Below are 14,885 nucleotides of genomic sequence, written 5' to 3'. Positions count from 1 at the left end.
GTGCCCTTTATTCCTGCTATGGCACCCATCTCCCTGGGGCCCCCTGCCCATCTTCCACACACACTGTGGGGAGGCTGCAGGCCAGGGCCTGCCAGGGCTTTGCTTGAAGCATGTTGTTGTTAAATCTGTTCCCAGTGGAGTTTTTGCATGTTCTTAGATTTAAAGATGTGCCTAAGTGCAGGTTAGGATGCCCAGAAATCCCCGTGCACAGATACTTCATTCTCTGGCAGTCACTTTCTCTGGATTCTCCAGAGATCTGAGGTCGATACAGCTTTCTCCTATTTACTCCTGTCTCATAGCAACCCTGCACGGTCACTGCTGCTCTCTTGTGACTGGCTTTTCCATTAAAAGCCCAAGATCAGTCTTACAGTGCCTGGGAATTCAAGTTTAATTGCTTAACTGAGGAAAGAAATGTACACGTTTCCATGTTTGAGATGATCAGAAATGAATAGCCATATCCTGACACTTAGATTGTACTGAACATCTCTGTGTAAAATCCACAGATCTGTACCTAAAGCTGCTCCCAGATGAATGCAGGAATCACTTCTCTCCGTGTCATGCAGAAAACTGCACCTGGAGGTTGTGATTCTGCAAAGATTTGCCCAGACAGGACACTGAGCATCATCCCCACCTAAGCCAATGGTGCCTGGCTGTCCTGGTCACTGCTTGTGCTGCTCTTCAAAGCCCAGTGAAACAGAAACATAGTTGGAGTTCACAGCTGTAAAATCTGAACTCCTTTCTTCCTGCTGTGTTTCTGCTCCCCATCTCCCTCTGTTCTGTGTGGAGTTGAGCTACTTGGCAGCTTTCTGTACATAAGGGGAAACCAACCCTGTGTCCTTGGAGCCTTTAACTGGCTTCCCCTCTCTGAGCTTAAATGTTGTTGCTGCTTCTAAAGCTGTGCTTCTCCCAAACCAGGGCCTCCAATTTGCAGATTTTTGGAGTACCTCTGTAAACTATAGACAGAAATACTTTTACTGGAAACTGGGCATCAAACTGTCTTTTATGCATGAGGATGATGCCCCAAAAGTGTTTGCATCCATGGAGGAGGAGAGGCTCCTTCCATCCTGGTGTCTGGGCTTCACCGTGGGCTGGTCACCGCGTGGTTCCATCCAGTTAGACACAGGGGGAGAAGGTTGGGCCTGGAGCTCCCACAGCACTGCAGCCTGGGCAGGGCTGGCATCAGCTGCTTTGCCTCCCTAGTGAGAGAGTGGTGGTTTGGTGCTGCATGTCAACTCATCCATCAAATCCATGTCCTTCCAGACTGTGGGAAGTGCCAGATAATGTGGTTTTAGCCCAGCTTTGCTCCGTTGCAGCCCAGCAGAGTTGCCTGTTGTTTATGCTGGCCCAGCAGCACATCAGGGAGTTGTGCATGGGAACTCGGGTACCTGAGCCCTGCCACCTCCTCACCTGACCCAGCCCTGCCAGGGCCTGCTCCCAGAAGGTCCTGAACTTCCTGGTGGTCTCCCAGCCACGCCATGTTTGCACAGCACGCATGGAATAAAACACAAGTGCTGGATGCTTTGTTCTGTGTTTGTGCTCAGTTTACGTAAGCGAGGTTGGAGCAGCGCGGGCTAGGAGCGGCCTGAGGGGATGGGGACCAGCAGCGTGGGCTGGGGCCACTGTCAGTGTCCACTGGGAGACTCCTGTATTGCTGTGCATCCACCTCCTGTCCCTGGAAGTGTACCTGCATTGGTGGTGACTCAGTCACAGGTGAAATAAAGAGCTGTCTGAAAGCCTGTGTGTGATGGTTTATGAAAGATTCACTTAATCCTCGCTTTGTTCCCAGCACAGGTACCTCGGTTTACAGAGCTCAGTATTCACAAAAGGGTTTTAACTTTGCAAAACATCTCACTTCCCTTCTAGAGGCACGAGTCAAATGATAATTTATACCAGTAGAGTCTTTGTTTGGAAAATCACAGTCCTGTGTTGTCACACTCTGGTCTGTGTGAAGAGCCAGTGCTCCCACCAGCAAGTGAGCAGTTACTTCTGGGGAACATTCTGGAAGAACTGAAAGCGAGTTTGCAAAGCTGCAGCTGAGCTTTTCATAAAGCCAGTGATCCCACTTGGAGGATAGACGTGAAGGCACCAAAAATACTGGGAATAATCCTTCCATTGAAACAACTCGGAAAAACTGCAATTGTCTGCAGAATTATTTTTGCATGTTTGTGATGTAAAACGCTGCACAGAGGGGATAATTAGGCTTGAAAATGTCATACAGGGGTTTGGTATTTGCATTGCAGCAGTAATTGAAGTTTTCTGGTATCAAACCCTTACATTGTGCATGGTGACTAAGTGTCATGGGACAGGGGAGGTGGAGTCACCTGCACAGGTCTGCACTGAAGCAGCTCTCACTCGCCTTAAAGATGCAAGTGGGGTTCAATTTTGCCAAGTTCTCGTGTTCAGTAATGAATCTCGGGCAGGTGAAATGCAGTGAAGAGTGGCAATTCCAAAAGGAGAGATTGGGGCTCTTCCATGGTGAAATTCCTCATGTCAGGAGGAGCTGACCATGCTCCTGGCATTGCCGGGGGGCTCATTCCAGGGTGTCAGCTGTTCGGTGCAGGGTGGCAGGTGCTGCAGAGCTGTACATGCTGAGGAATCTTTGTGCTGAGCTGGGCTCTGGGTTTAACTGACACAGTTTGCATAATTGCGGAGCTTTAAATTAGGTGCTCCAGAAACCCCTGTGTGGAGGTCCAGAGGGTTTCCCTGCAAACCAGCTCACGGTGACTTCACAGGGTCTCTGCATCCAAAAGCACAAATGAGCTGCTCTGATGTCAGACTGAGGGTACTGGCAGGAGGATGCTTGTGGAACCCCCAAATTAAAGCAAGCAAGTCTTTTTTGCCTCTGGCATCCCCCGTGAGGTGACACAGTGTAAGGGAGTCCCAGGGTGGTCCCAGCAGAGGGGCAGGGGATGGTTAAACCCCTCCTGAGCTCACCAGGCAGTGCCTCAAACAAAGCCTTGTGTGCAGGTAGCTCAAAGATGAAGCAAATTCTGGCAAATGTGTCTGTGCAGGTAATCAGCAGCAAATCCTGTTTTCCTTCTGCAGAGTGCTAAGTACAATAGCTTAATCCCTGTGAGGTGAGACTGCTCGGGATCCTGTTTATACATTGCTTTTCCTCTGTGTCCTTTTCTTGTGCTCCTGTTCACACCATCTTAATGTTTCTGTCCTGCTTCTCCTCTTCCCCCTGTTTCAGTGAGTGTATTTCTGGAAATGTTGGATTTCTCAATCTCTGGATTTTGATGGGAGCATCTCCTTCCTCAGGTGAACTGTCATGCTGGAATCTGCTGGCTGTTCTCTTTTGAAAAGCTTTACAAACTGGCACTGCAGCATATTCCTGGGCTAGAAGCGTGTTTGTTTTTCCATCACTTGCCTGTATTTCTGTCTGCAAACAGCAATTTCCATGTTCCCAGTCTTTCATACTTCCCACGCAGTTCAGGAGATGTCCTGGTTAATTGTCTGCTGATCCTCCTCTCGGCTGGATTCTGAGAGCTGCTTCATTTTGCCATTTGCTTGTATTTACCACCTGATTATATCCCCAAGAATGAACTTTTTCTCTCCAGCTGTAGCAAGATTACAGACTGTTCATGGCACTTCCTTCCTAGTCAGATCTGCAGCAGAGCTCTCCAGCCTGGGGTTTGCCAGTGACGTTGATTCTTTACACATTCCGTGTTCCTACTTGTGGCTCCACAGCCCTGGCTCCTGCAGTGAGGGGGTTTTGAAGTTGTAGAACACGTAGGAAATGGTATTTCCCAGGAAATTTGCCCTGTTAAAGGCAGAGTGGTGAAAACTGAGATCAGAGCTTCCCATTCAGCCAGAACAGGAATGCTTTGGGCTCTCACTACCTTACCCAGAACGTGCTGGGAAGAGCTGGACTGTGTTTAGAAGCATTTGTATGATGATTTTCCAACTCTGCCGTGAGATAGAACAAGATTTTCTCCCTCATCTCCCTCCTGACCTCAGTGTGTCTGGGTTTGTGTGGGGGTTGTACCTTCTTCACTGACAAACTTCATCTCCTGTGAGCTGGGGCATCCCTTGCTGCCTGTTGGTCTTTCTTCTGCTTCCTGATGAAACCCCAGATAACTGACCTGGACAATAGAAGTTACAAAAGGAGTTCCTGTTAATTTGAGACCTGTGACTACATCTGACATTTAGGTGACTCACTTCAGGATGTGAAGGAGGGAAATGGATTCTCTAGGAAGCATTTTGGGGGTTTTGGTAAACGCTCTGGTTGATTTCACTGGAGGCAAATGTGCCTTGTCACCTTGAGGAGGCACACATGCCACTTGTGGGAATGTGGAATTTTTTTTCTTGGGTCTTTTCCTGGCCCAGCCCCTTACCCAGTTCCAGCCCCATGTCTGTGGGACAGACTGGGGAGGCTGCAGGGGCTGGGCCTGCAGGTGTTGTAGCATCTATAGGGAATTCTGGTGTAGAAAACACAAGTTATTTTGTTGCCTTGGCCTAAAAAACATCTGACAGAGGTAAGTGGTGGCATCTGCCCTCTCTGGGAAGCCAGCCCTGGAACGTGTGGTTTCAGAATGTCCTCGGAGCCACGGTGGGGTCGGTGGGAAGCCCTGGGCTGGGCTGGGCACTCTTTGGAGCTGAGCACTGAGCATTTTGTTTCTTGCCTGTTGAAAATTGATTATGTCTCCAACTTTCTTTCAGGGTTTCCACGGTCCTTATCACTTCGGACAGTCTTAAAACACAAAAACACAAAACGGGTATCGACAAGAGGAGAATTTAAGAAAAAGCTGACTTTTGGGGGAAGGGAGGGGGATTCATGTGGCAGACAGACACAGCGGACCCCCCTTCTCTGCCTCCGTGTTCTGGAAAAGAAGAAAAAACAAAAGCCCAGTAACTTAAGACTAGCTGTTTCCAGAGGAAAATCCAAAACCTGAGTATGCATGTGTGACTGCTGGATTTCAGAGTGGTGTAAATGCTATGAGGAAGAAGAGACACCAACACTATGGGTTTTTAGAAATCATCTTCACATGTAATTAGGTAGCTTAAAAAGAAGTTTAAAAATGAAAATTTAAAAGCCATCTTTAAAAAAAGAATATTTTGCCTACAGAGCGGTTGTAGTTTGAGCAAATGTTTAATTTCTGTTTGTTTCTTGTTCTTTTTTTTGGGTTTTTTTTTCCTAAGGGACAGCGTGCATTTTCCCAGAATGTCCTGGTTTGCTGCCGAACGGGACTGGCTCAGCACCTGCTGGGGTTTGTGCAGGGACTGCTTCTGTCAGGCTTTTTTAATGCCAGGTTGGGTCTGCACCCAGCACTGTGTTTTTAACAGCATCCGCTGGTTTTAGTTACCAACTTTTTAATCTTTTGTTTCCTATTTTCCTTTTGGTTTGGGTGTTGCTTTTAAGTTGTCCTGTGTGTTGTTGGGAGCCACGTTATGGACAGGTCTCGGTATCAGAATTGGAGAGGGAGACACTGGGACTTCTGGGATAACATGGAGGGTTCATCTCCCTTCCCTCTTGTACATGAAGTACACAAACACACACCCATGTTGATAAGAAGCTGATTTATTCAAGTTCCTGAGCTGTCCTGTGTGGTTAGCAGTTAAAAATCCCTTTTTGTTCACTCTCGTGTGCAGTAGCTGTGCCTGGAGCTGTGTGCCAAGAGAAATCTCTGTAGCTGTAATTCACCTGCTGATAGTTGCAAAGCTTCACAGACATCCTGTCCTTTTCATTTGGAGCCTCCCCTCTCTCTTTCAGAGCATAAGTTTGCATTTGTTTCTCCTGTGCTGAGGTGTAGCTTAGAGGCTGATCCACGTGTTCTGGAGCACAGAGCAGGAGTCGGCACCACCAGCTGGGTCCCACTGTCCCCTCCTCTTCTGCCTTTGTCATCTGGGCTCGGGGCTGCACTGGGGCTCTGAGTGGGCTCACATTAGGGGAGGGATTGCAGAAGATTTGGGCTGCTCTGCTGTTCCTCAGCAGCTTTTCCTCCCGTTCTGGACTGCAAAGTGCCGTGTGAGGGGATGCAGCTTGGTCTCGGGCACTGTGGTGAATTTATTTTGAAATGCTGACCCCACAAACAGGGGAGGGAGCCCTGCAGCACCATCCTGCCCAAAGGAACCAGGCTGGAACAGCCATCTGCCAAAGATACAGGAATATGCAAAGCTCCCTTGACCTTCTTCCAGATCTTCCCAGTGAAGGCTTTTCCCCGTGTCAGAGCTGCACGCTGCATGGCTTTGCCCTCGCTGCTCTTGGCTGCTTTTGTTTTTGTGGCTGGTTTTGAATAGGGGAATCTTTCATTGCAGCTACCAAGGACTGGTACCTGGGTGCGTGTGGATGGACCTCGCGGGGCCAGTGGGAGTTCCTTGTGTCCAACAGAGGAAGGACTGGGCAATGGATTTTGTTCATATTTCAGAGGTTCAGGTGTTACGATCACCATTAGCTGAAATCTCCCTTCAGAAATCTGTTAGCTGGGAGAAACAAGTATAAGATCAGAAACTGCCTGCATAGAAGTGGCACCACAGGATTTGGACTGCCCTTGCAGTCTGGTGGGCACCTGGCTGTGCCCTGGATCTGGGTGGGTGTTGGGATTGGAGTGAACCTGCTGCGGGTGCTGCTTCTTGGAAGCTTTAGTTCTTGTGCTGTAACAACATTTTGCCTTGGATTAGTTCTGAGTGTTAGATCTGAGCATTGATCTGGGGGGTGATTGCAGCCCCTCGGCGTGGTGTGGGCAGGTGGAATCCTTGCTCACTCCCTCCTTTTCTCACAGGTGGCTTACAGGCCCCTCTGAGGAAATGAACATCACACCTGCAGGGCTGCTGCTCCCCTTCTGAGGGCACTGAACCCCTGAAGACAGCTCTTGGTTGAAGTGACGAGGCGATTCCTTATCTTTATTAGCTCCTTGTGTCAGCTGCATAGTGGAAGGGAGGGGAAATCAAGGTCTGAATCTGGTGCTGTGACCTTTGCCTGGTGTCACAGAGGCACCTGGGAGACCCTTGCACTCAGATACCCCCACGCTGGCTTTCTGCTCCCAGGCACGTGTGCTCCTCCCGTGTCCCCTGGCTGCCACGCTCGTGTTCCTGTGCTCCTCCTAAGGCTGAATTTATTCCCCTTGTCTTGAAAAACCAAAACCTGCATGCTCCCCAAGTAGCCATGTGCTTTCCCACTCCGAAGGCACACGCGGTTGCAGTCCGTGGTGTCCTGGTGACAAGGGGCGCACGTTGCAGGCTGTGAGGAAAGGCAGGGCTCTGAGATCTGCAGCTCTGGCTGCTCACATCCTGCTCTGCCCAGGCAGCTGAGGGGTCCACGGAGCTCCTTGGGGCCAGGGTTGTGGCCCCTGCTGTGGCACTGCAAGGATGTTTAAAACGGGTTGCTCTATCTCTGTGTTTTTCCTCGAGTGAAAACTGATTCACTGAGGCCAAAGGTGGTTTTATCTCCTGGTTTCTCGGAGCTTTGTGTTGCAGCCGGCCCTCAGATTGCTCGTGCTTCAGGTGTCCAACTTTTAACGGGGAGATTGAGATGAGTTTGGCAAAGTTCTGCCCAGGTGACCTCGTGACGCTGCAGTTTGCATCAGCTCCCATAAGGGAAAGGGTAATGTAGAACATCTCCGATGGCCTCCAAGTGGGTCCCTGTGGTAAGCGAGAGCCACTTGGACCCTGTCACTAACACAGCTCAAGCAGTGTCACCTCCCAGCCTTGGCAAACTGGAGCAGGATGTCCCTGGGACTGCCCCCGAAGTGGCAGTGCCGTGGGAGTGGGTGAGAGAGTGGGAATCTTCTGCCCACACCTCAGGAGTGCTGGATTCGAACCCTGCCGAGGACTGGGAGCTGGGGCAGAGCCGTGCAGTCGGAGAGCAGTGGCGTGGGTGGAAATGCACGCTGTCCCACGTCTGGGTTTCTGTTGTGTTTCATTTTTTCCGTGTGTGAGTGCGTGGGTGGTTCCCAGCCTGTCTGTGCTCGCCGGGGCAGTGCATGTGTAGCACGGGATGGTGTGTTGCCTCTCTGAGTCTGGGAGAAGTCCTATGATAGCACATTGGGGGTGAAAATAAAGGAAGCTTTTTCCTTAATGTATAAATGAATATTTGTATGATTAAATTAACACAGAAAAAAAAAAAAAAAAAAAAAAAAAAGCTCTGTAGCTGTTGAGAGTTTTATTGAAGCTGCAAAACTGAGTCTGTTAAATGTACCTGGTTTGCTCCATTCCCAGAATGTTTCCAGACACTCAGGCACAACAGCCCTAAACCTAGCTCCAGCCCTAATTTAGTCCAAATTGCTGTGAAAGCAGACCCAATTCAGAGCATACTGAGGTTATCAAACCAGCTGGAGCCCCGGGAGGGGGATGAGGGTGGGGAGAGGCTCTGGGGGTGGTTGTGAGGCAGGGGGAGGGAGGGGACTCCAGATTCCCTTGTGCCAAGATCAGGTCACTTCTCCAGGACAGCTCCTGAGGACAAGTGGGATGGTCTGAGGGATCTCCTTACGAGGGACAGCAGCGCACAGCGATGCCACAGCTGCGTCCCCAGGTGCTCCTGGTGTGGCTGATGCACATCCCAGCCCTTCCCTCGGAGCCTGCTGCAGGACAGGGTGATACTTCAAACAGCCCAGTCCTGAGGGATCAGACCTTCCATCTCCTGAGTGGCTTGGGAAGGAAGGAGCGGGAGTTTGAAGGGAGGAGGATTGGTTTGGGTTTTATTTTCTCACAATCCCTAAGGAAATAGCTGACACTGTGTATCAGCATGGGGGCACAGGAAGGTTTCACTTTGCTGGGCACCTGCACAGTTGTCCAAGGTGGATCTGAGTTCCCAGGTGAGGCCTTGCTGCTCAGGACACCCAGCCCAAGCATTACTTGGATAAACTGCACCACGGAGCAGCTCAGCTGAGGCCGTTCCTTTGCTTACCTGGGAGTTTGTCACTAATCCCCACGAGAAACCTCATTCTGTGTGTGCTGGCTTTGCTTTTATCATTTGAATAAATGCCTGGAGCTTTCATGTGCTGGTTAAGCTTGACTGAAAGCCTGACTGGGAACAGACATCCTGCTCCCCGTGCCTGGGGGTGTTTGTTTTGTGCCTGGAGCAGAACGCGCCCCTCGAGCTCGGGGTGCTCAGGGTTTGGGCAGGGGAGCATTGCCCGCCCTGCTCACTGCCCAGCTTTGCATTTACTCCTTATTTGCTCGAAAGAATCTGTTTATCTTTAGGGTTGCAACCTGTCAGAGGTTGCCAGCACAGGACAATCCCATCACACCTTTAATGGTATCTCCTGAGCGGGCAAATACCCGGCGGGATCGCTGTGGTGGAGGTCATCCCGCGACCCCGGGAGGGGAGCTGGCAGGCAGGAGGCCAAGGCAAACGGCACCCACAGGCACCTGGGAGCTGCTTGGGTGCTGCTTTTGCTGCTTGTTTATTTTTTTAGGGGAACCAGATCGTCGTCCATTAAAAGTTGCTAAGTTATAATTCTGGTTTTATGGTGTTTTTTTGGTTCCCAAAGCAGTGGCAGTCAGAGGGAGGGTGTTGTCAGATTTTTATGATGGATTGCAGGGATGAGGATGTGCTCAGCACCCAGGACTGCTCAGGCCCATGCCCTGTGCCTTGTCATGCCCCTCAGGCTGGAGGGAAGAGCAGGATCTGCTCCAAAACCTCCCCAGCACCACCACACATCCTCCTATCTGCAGGCGTGACCTCGAGGACTCCCATGGGCACCTGCCCATCCACGAGCAGCACCTGCAACAGTGGCAGAGAGGATTTTTGTAATTTTTGTTTATTTTTCCTCCTTTACCTGCTACACCCTGCAGCAGCAGCCCGTGGTGTGCCACACTCTGCTCGTGCATCTCTGCAGATCCCTTGGGAGGCCCGGGGGAATGTTAATGTTCCAAGGGGGAAACGAGGCCAGGCCAGTCCTGGGATGCTACCAGGGGTCCATGGGGAAGGAGCAGGATCTGGAGGAACCTGGGATCTTTCTGGAAACTCTCCACAACCTGCTCTCTCTGCCTGTGTGTTCGTTGGAAAATTCCTAGTTAAACAGGAATTGATTAAGGAAATCTAATCTCAAACATTTCCTACCCCATTGATAAAACAGCCGAGTAGTAAAAGCTGGCAGCAGAGCCCAGCAGGGAGGCAGATGGCACGCGTGGGCACGGGCCAGCCCTGTTTGCCCCATGCAAGGCTGTGGGCTCGGCTCTGCAGAGCAGCTGCAGCTGGGCTGGCTCCAGAGCAGCCTCTGGGCTCGCTGTATTCCCATGTTTTGTTATCTCCTCCCTGCAGGAGTGATGCCTTCACAGAAACCTATAGCAGGGGGAGAAAAGTTGGGTTTTCACCACTTGGCACTGAGGGTGAGCCCTGCAGAGCCCTGTGAGGGGGTCAGCCACGCCCAGGAGTGGGGACACCCTGGCAATCACAGCTCCATGTTGGTGGGACATGTTGGGAACAGGGGCTGGGCTGGGGGGGTCCCCTGGACCCGGGGGCTCCCAGCTGAGTGTTCAAACAGGGGTTGCTGGCCACAGGCCCAGCCTGGGGCAGGTGCCAGCAGAGGGAGCTGAGGTTGCTCCTCGTCCACAAAACCCTGTGGAGCTGCTGGCTGTGGCTTTTGCAGGCTTTGGGTCCTGCTGGTGACACTGGCTGGGCAGACAGGAGCCGTGTCCCCCTGCCTCCCAGAGCTGCTGCTGGCTTGGCCAGGCCTGGCTGGGCAGGGGGGTGGCACATGTCACTTGGCCTGTCACCAGCACTGAGGGGCTGGGGCAGTGCTGCAGAGCCAGGCAGGAGCTGCTGGGCAGGGACAGCATGGGGACAGCATGGGGACACCCCTCTGGGCTGGGAGTGAGGAAGGGTCTGCACACCTGGAGACCCATGCTGAGTCTCATTTTGAAGGGTGACATGTGGTGGGGACAAAAGGGGATCTGGCTGCTCTGCTGTGGCCCCAGCGTGGTGCACAGCTCTGTGGGAGGGAGAGAGGGACCCCCAAACCTTGGGGCTGGGTAAAGCCCTTTTTCCAGGCTGTTTTCTAGGAAAGCCATCCCACAGGACGGAGCTTTCAGCCTCTGCCGGGTCTCTGCACTCTGGCGTGGGGCAGCTGGGCTCGGCAGGGTCTGTGCAGCACTGGCATCCCGGGGAAACCCAGCAAGAGCTCACATCCCTTATCTAATCTGCAGCGCTTTCCCTCCTCGCTGTTTGCTGTGGCCGCGTTTCCCCAGTGAACTGACAGCTGCGGGCTGGGCTGTGACGCCAGCCTGCGGCACTGCAGCCCCAGACCCCGGGGGGCACTGGGGGCACCCTGGGAAGAGCCCCTGGAACCCCTGTGAGCCCAGCAGGGCCCTGAACCCTCTGGTAGGTGACAGTGAGAGGCACCTGAGGAGTGGCACCGCTGCAGAGAGGGTCCCTGTCCCCAGCAAGGCCTCGGGGACATCCTGGCTGTGCCTGAGGGACGCTGCGACCCGTGCTGTCCTGCCTTCACTCCAGCAGTCACTGTGCTGCCCTCACGGGGGCTGTTCATGGCCAGAGCTGGGTTCTGCACAGCCATGGCCACTGTGCACCTCGGGGGTGTCCCCTCCGAGCCCCCCGAGCCTGGCAGCAGCCCCAAAGCCCTGTGTCTGCCCCACAGCGGGATGGGGAGAGGGCAAATCCCCAAATTACAGCTGTGCTTTGTCCATCTTGGCAAGGAGGGGTGAGTGGGGGCTCGCTGCCCTGCAGGCGCCTCCCCAAGCAGGGAGCTCTCCTCAGGATGAGCCTGGCTGCTCTGCCTTGCCCACGGGGAGCGGGCTGGGAGGAAGCAGCTGAGGCTGCCTGAGAAGCAGGTTTGTCAGAATTTTAAAGGGATCTAAATCAATAGTGATAAGGAAACAATTATTTAAAGAGCAAACAAATGGAAACTGCTAAATGTACCTTCTTTTTTCCCTTTTTTTTTTTTTTTTCCTGTGGGTGAAGGGTGCAGGGCTGATGCCTCTGGGTGCTGGGAGTGGGTCCTTGCTGGGACCACCCCAGGGTGGGCACTGGGGCAGCTCTGCTTGCTCAGGCCAGCCCCAGCCAGGCTGGAAACGAGCCTCATAGGACAAAGCGTTGTTTCATCCCACAAGGAAAAGGGTTTTATGGGTCATCTGGAAACGCTAATCCTCAGGTGAGCCCATCTGTGACGTCGGTGAGCCTGTCGATGGTGTCACAGCAGGTGCTGGGTCAGCAGGGACAGAGACAGGCCTGGGCTGCTGGGGGGACCCTGCTGTGTGTTGCCTGCACCCGCTGGCTGCATTTTGAGGGGGAAAGGAGCCAGGACTGGTCACTGAGGCCGGGCAATGCCTGCAGAGCAAGGGCATTTTCTGCACTTCCTCCGAGGAGCTCAGGATCCTGCTCGGGTTTGTGGCAGAGCTGCAGCTGGGACCAGCCCTGCCCCACGGAGAGCGTTTCCCCTGCCCTGCCTGGTACAGGGTACCCCAGGACTGGGGAGCCAGTGCAGGATCCCAGTTGCCCCACCAGGCTGTGGCTGTCACCACCGGGGCTTTGTCTCAAAGGGCAGCTCATTCCCATCCTTCCCCCCCGGTGCTTTCATCGGCTTTTGGTTGGGGATTAGGCACGTGTTGACAGAACAAACATTTTGCTGCGCTCAAAATCCACTGCTGAGGAGAGGAGTGATGTCCTTGCTGTGCTGGTGCCCGAGCCAGCCCTGGGATGGGGAGTTGGGATTGGGAGAGCCGGGCTTGGGGCCGGGGCAGCCCTTTGAGGGGAACACGGAGCCATTTCGGGTCACGTCCCACACCAGGGCCAGAGCTCTGTCTCTGCTCCCTCACAGAGCATTAATCACTTTCTGCTTTCATACCCTGCCCTGTGAAACCAGGGATGCCACAAGGAATGCTGCCTGTGTCCAGCAAGGCTTTGGCAGGTGCTGTCCCCCCGCCCAGCTCCTGGTGCCCGTCACAGCTCCCTCCTCCCCAGCCCTGCCTCTGGAGCTGCGGTGTCGGTGTCAGGAAGGCTGGCAAGGCTGGGGATACCCCGGAGCTGCCCCCAGGAGCGTGTGTTTGCCAGGGAAAATCCCTCCAAGCTCTGTGGCCAGCCCAGTGACTGCATAGTGGGGGAGGACAGGACACGGGACATCGTTGGTGTCCTGCCCACCTCCCACACCCGGTTTTCCCTACATGACCCCCCGGGTCCTGGCTCCTTGCTGAGCCCCCAGGACGAGGTGCCGGAGGCGGGCGATGCTCCCAGGAGCGACACGTTTCCTTCGGGGCTCGGTGAGTCACCGCTGAGTCACGGCTGGCTCTGCGGGCAGCCCGGCCCGTCCTGCACCCCAAAACCACGGCCCCAGACGGGATGTGGGGTGCCTGCCCTCTGCGCCCAGGGGAGCCCTCCTGCCCCGCTCCCTGCCCTGCAAAGCTGGCTCTGGGCTGATGGGAGAGGGGTGACTGCGGCCCCTGCTGACCCCCCTCACCACGCAGCCCCTCCAGCCCCTCCAGCCCTTTGAACCCCGGGCGGACTGTGGGGTTTGGGGTTACTTTTAGGGCTTTGCTCTCTGGGGCAGAACCTTCTGCAGTTCTGCCGGGATGCACAACGCAGAACCCGCGGGGAAATCACCGCCGGGAGCGTTCCTGGCTCCGGGGGGAACCGTGTGCCGCCCTGACCCCAGGGCTGCCGTGCCAGCCTGTCCCACGCGGTGTTTCCCTGCCCCGCGGCTCCCACGCTCCCCGGGCTGGCGCTCCGTGGGGCCGTTATGCCCGAGGATCGTTTTGCATGTGGGGAGAACCGGCAGCAGAAGAATGAATTTGCATTTCTCAATGGCACCCAGTGTGGGAACCGAAGCCGCCGAGGGTTCCTCTGCCACTCGGCCCCGCGCTGGGGCTGTGTGAAAAGACAACATCCCGTCTGCTGGCACCGGGCCCGGCCCGTCTCACCTGGCTGCCCGTGTGTGCCTGGGAACTGCTGCTGCCCGGCGGCCCCGGCTCGGGCAGGGGGTGCCGAGCCCCCCGCCCCTGCCCCGTGAGCCGGTGCCGGTGACCAGACAACAGCACGGTGCCTGCGGGGGTTATTTTGGGGGGTGCCGGATGGGATTTAGGCTTCGTGCGCTGATGCATGGAGAGCCCAGACCGGGATCCTTCCCCTCCTCTGCACCCCAAATCTTGGTGCGGGGGGAGCCGTGACCTTTCCTCACCCCGCGCACACCCCGCCCTGAGCCCTCTCTTCCTGGCACCGCCGGGCGACCCGCAACCATTTCCAGGCTTTTAATCCCGAGAGACAAAAGCAGGAGTTTAATGCCACCGGAGGAAGAAAAGAGGAGGGCTTTGGGAAGGGAACAGCAAACACGGCGGTGGATCCGCTGCTCCCTGCCCGCCTGGGTGTCCCACGAGCTCCCCTGCGTCACCCGGGGTGGCACCGAACCTGGGGGTGCTGGGGGGGACCCGGGGTGGGAATGGAGGGGAGCTGGTGGTCCAGGGGCCGGGCTCACCCCGGTGTCTTCATCCGCCTCCCCCAGCTCGTCCTTCCCAGCTGCCCTCCCAGGCACGGCCAGGCTGCAGGAGCGCGACTGTGGCACCGCCGAGACAGACGGTGTCACCTCCTGCCACCGCAGGCGCACAGCATCCTTTGAGAGGTGCCCGGTGACCACCAAGGTGTCTGTGCTCAGCAAAGGGATGGCTCCTGGACCCCCGGTGCCCTCAGCGTGGAGCAGACACCAAACCCAGTGCTGCTGCGTGGAGCCGACCTCTCCAGCACCCCCTTTGCAGGCTCGGGGCTGCCCTGGGACGCAGGTGACACCACGGTCCCCTCGGAGCTTCACGGGGACAACCGGGAGCCACCTGAGACGGTGGGGATGGAGTGTGGGAGCAGCGCCCAGGAGCCGCAGCAGGCTCCGAGCGGGACCGAGTGCCGGAGCAGGGCCGGCAGCCCCGGCTCCGCTGGCAGGGTGGGCCCGCCGGGTGGCACGGCAATAACGCGGTGTTTGCCCCGGGCACACACACGGCCCCGTAAA

General features: G+C 55.0%; 1 protein-coding gene across 1 annotated transcript in view; it reads left to right on the top strand.

Moving 5' to 3' along the window:
- Positions 1 to 8,071, top strand: part of ILRUN (inflammation and lipid regulator with UBA-like and NBR1-like domains) — a 28,235-nt gene extending 20,164 nt beyond the window's left edge. The window contains exon 5 of the mRNA XM_038162667.1: positions 4,663 to 8,071. Within this exon, the coding sequence (XP_038018595.1) occupies positions 4,663 to 4,698 (36 nt within the window). The 3' untranslated portion in view covers positions 4,699 to 8,071. The remainder of the gene's footprint in view (positions 1 to 4,662) is intronic.
- The last annotated feature ends 6,814 nt before the right edge of the window (positions 8,072 to 14,885 follow it).

The sequence above is a fragment of the Motacilla alba genome, chromosome 26, assembly GCF_015832195.1.
Source record: "Motacilla alba alba isolate MOTALB_02 chromosome 26, Motacilla_alba_V1.0_pri, whole genome shotgun sequence".
Classification (NCBI taxonomy): Eukaryota; Metazoa; Chordata; class Aves; order Passeriformes; family Motacillidae; genus Motacilla; species Motacilla alba.
The sequence above is the reverse complement of the archived record's forward strand: the minus strand, read 5'-3'. Positions and strand labels throughout refer to the sequence as shown.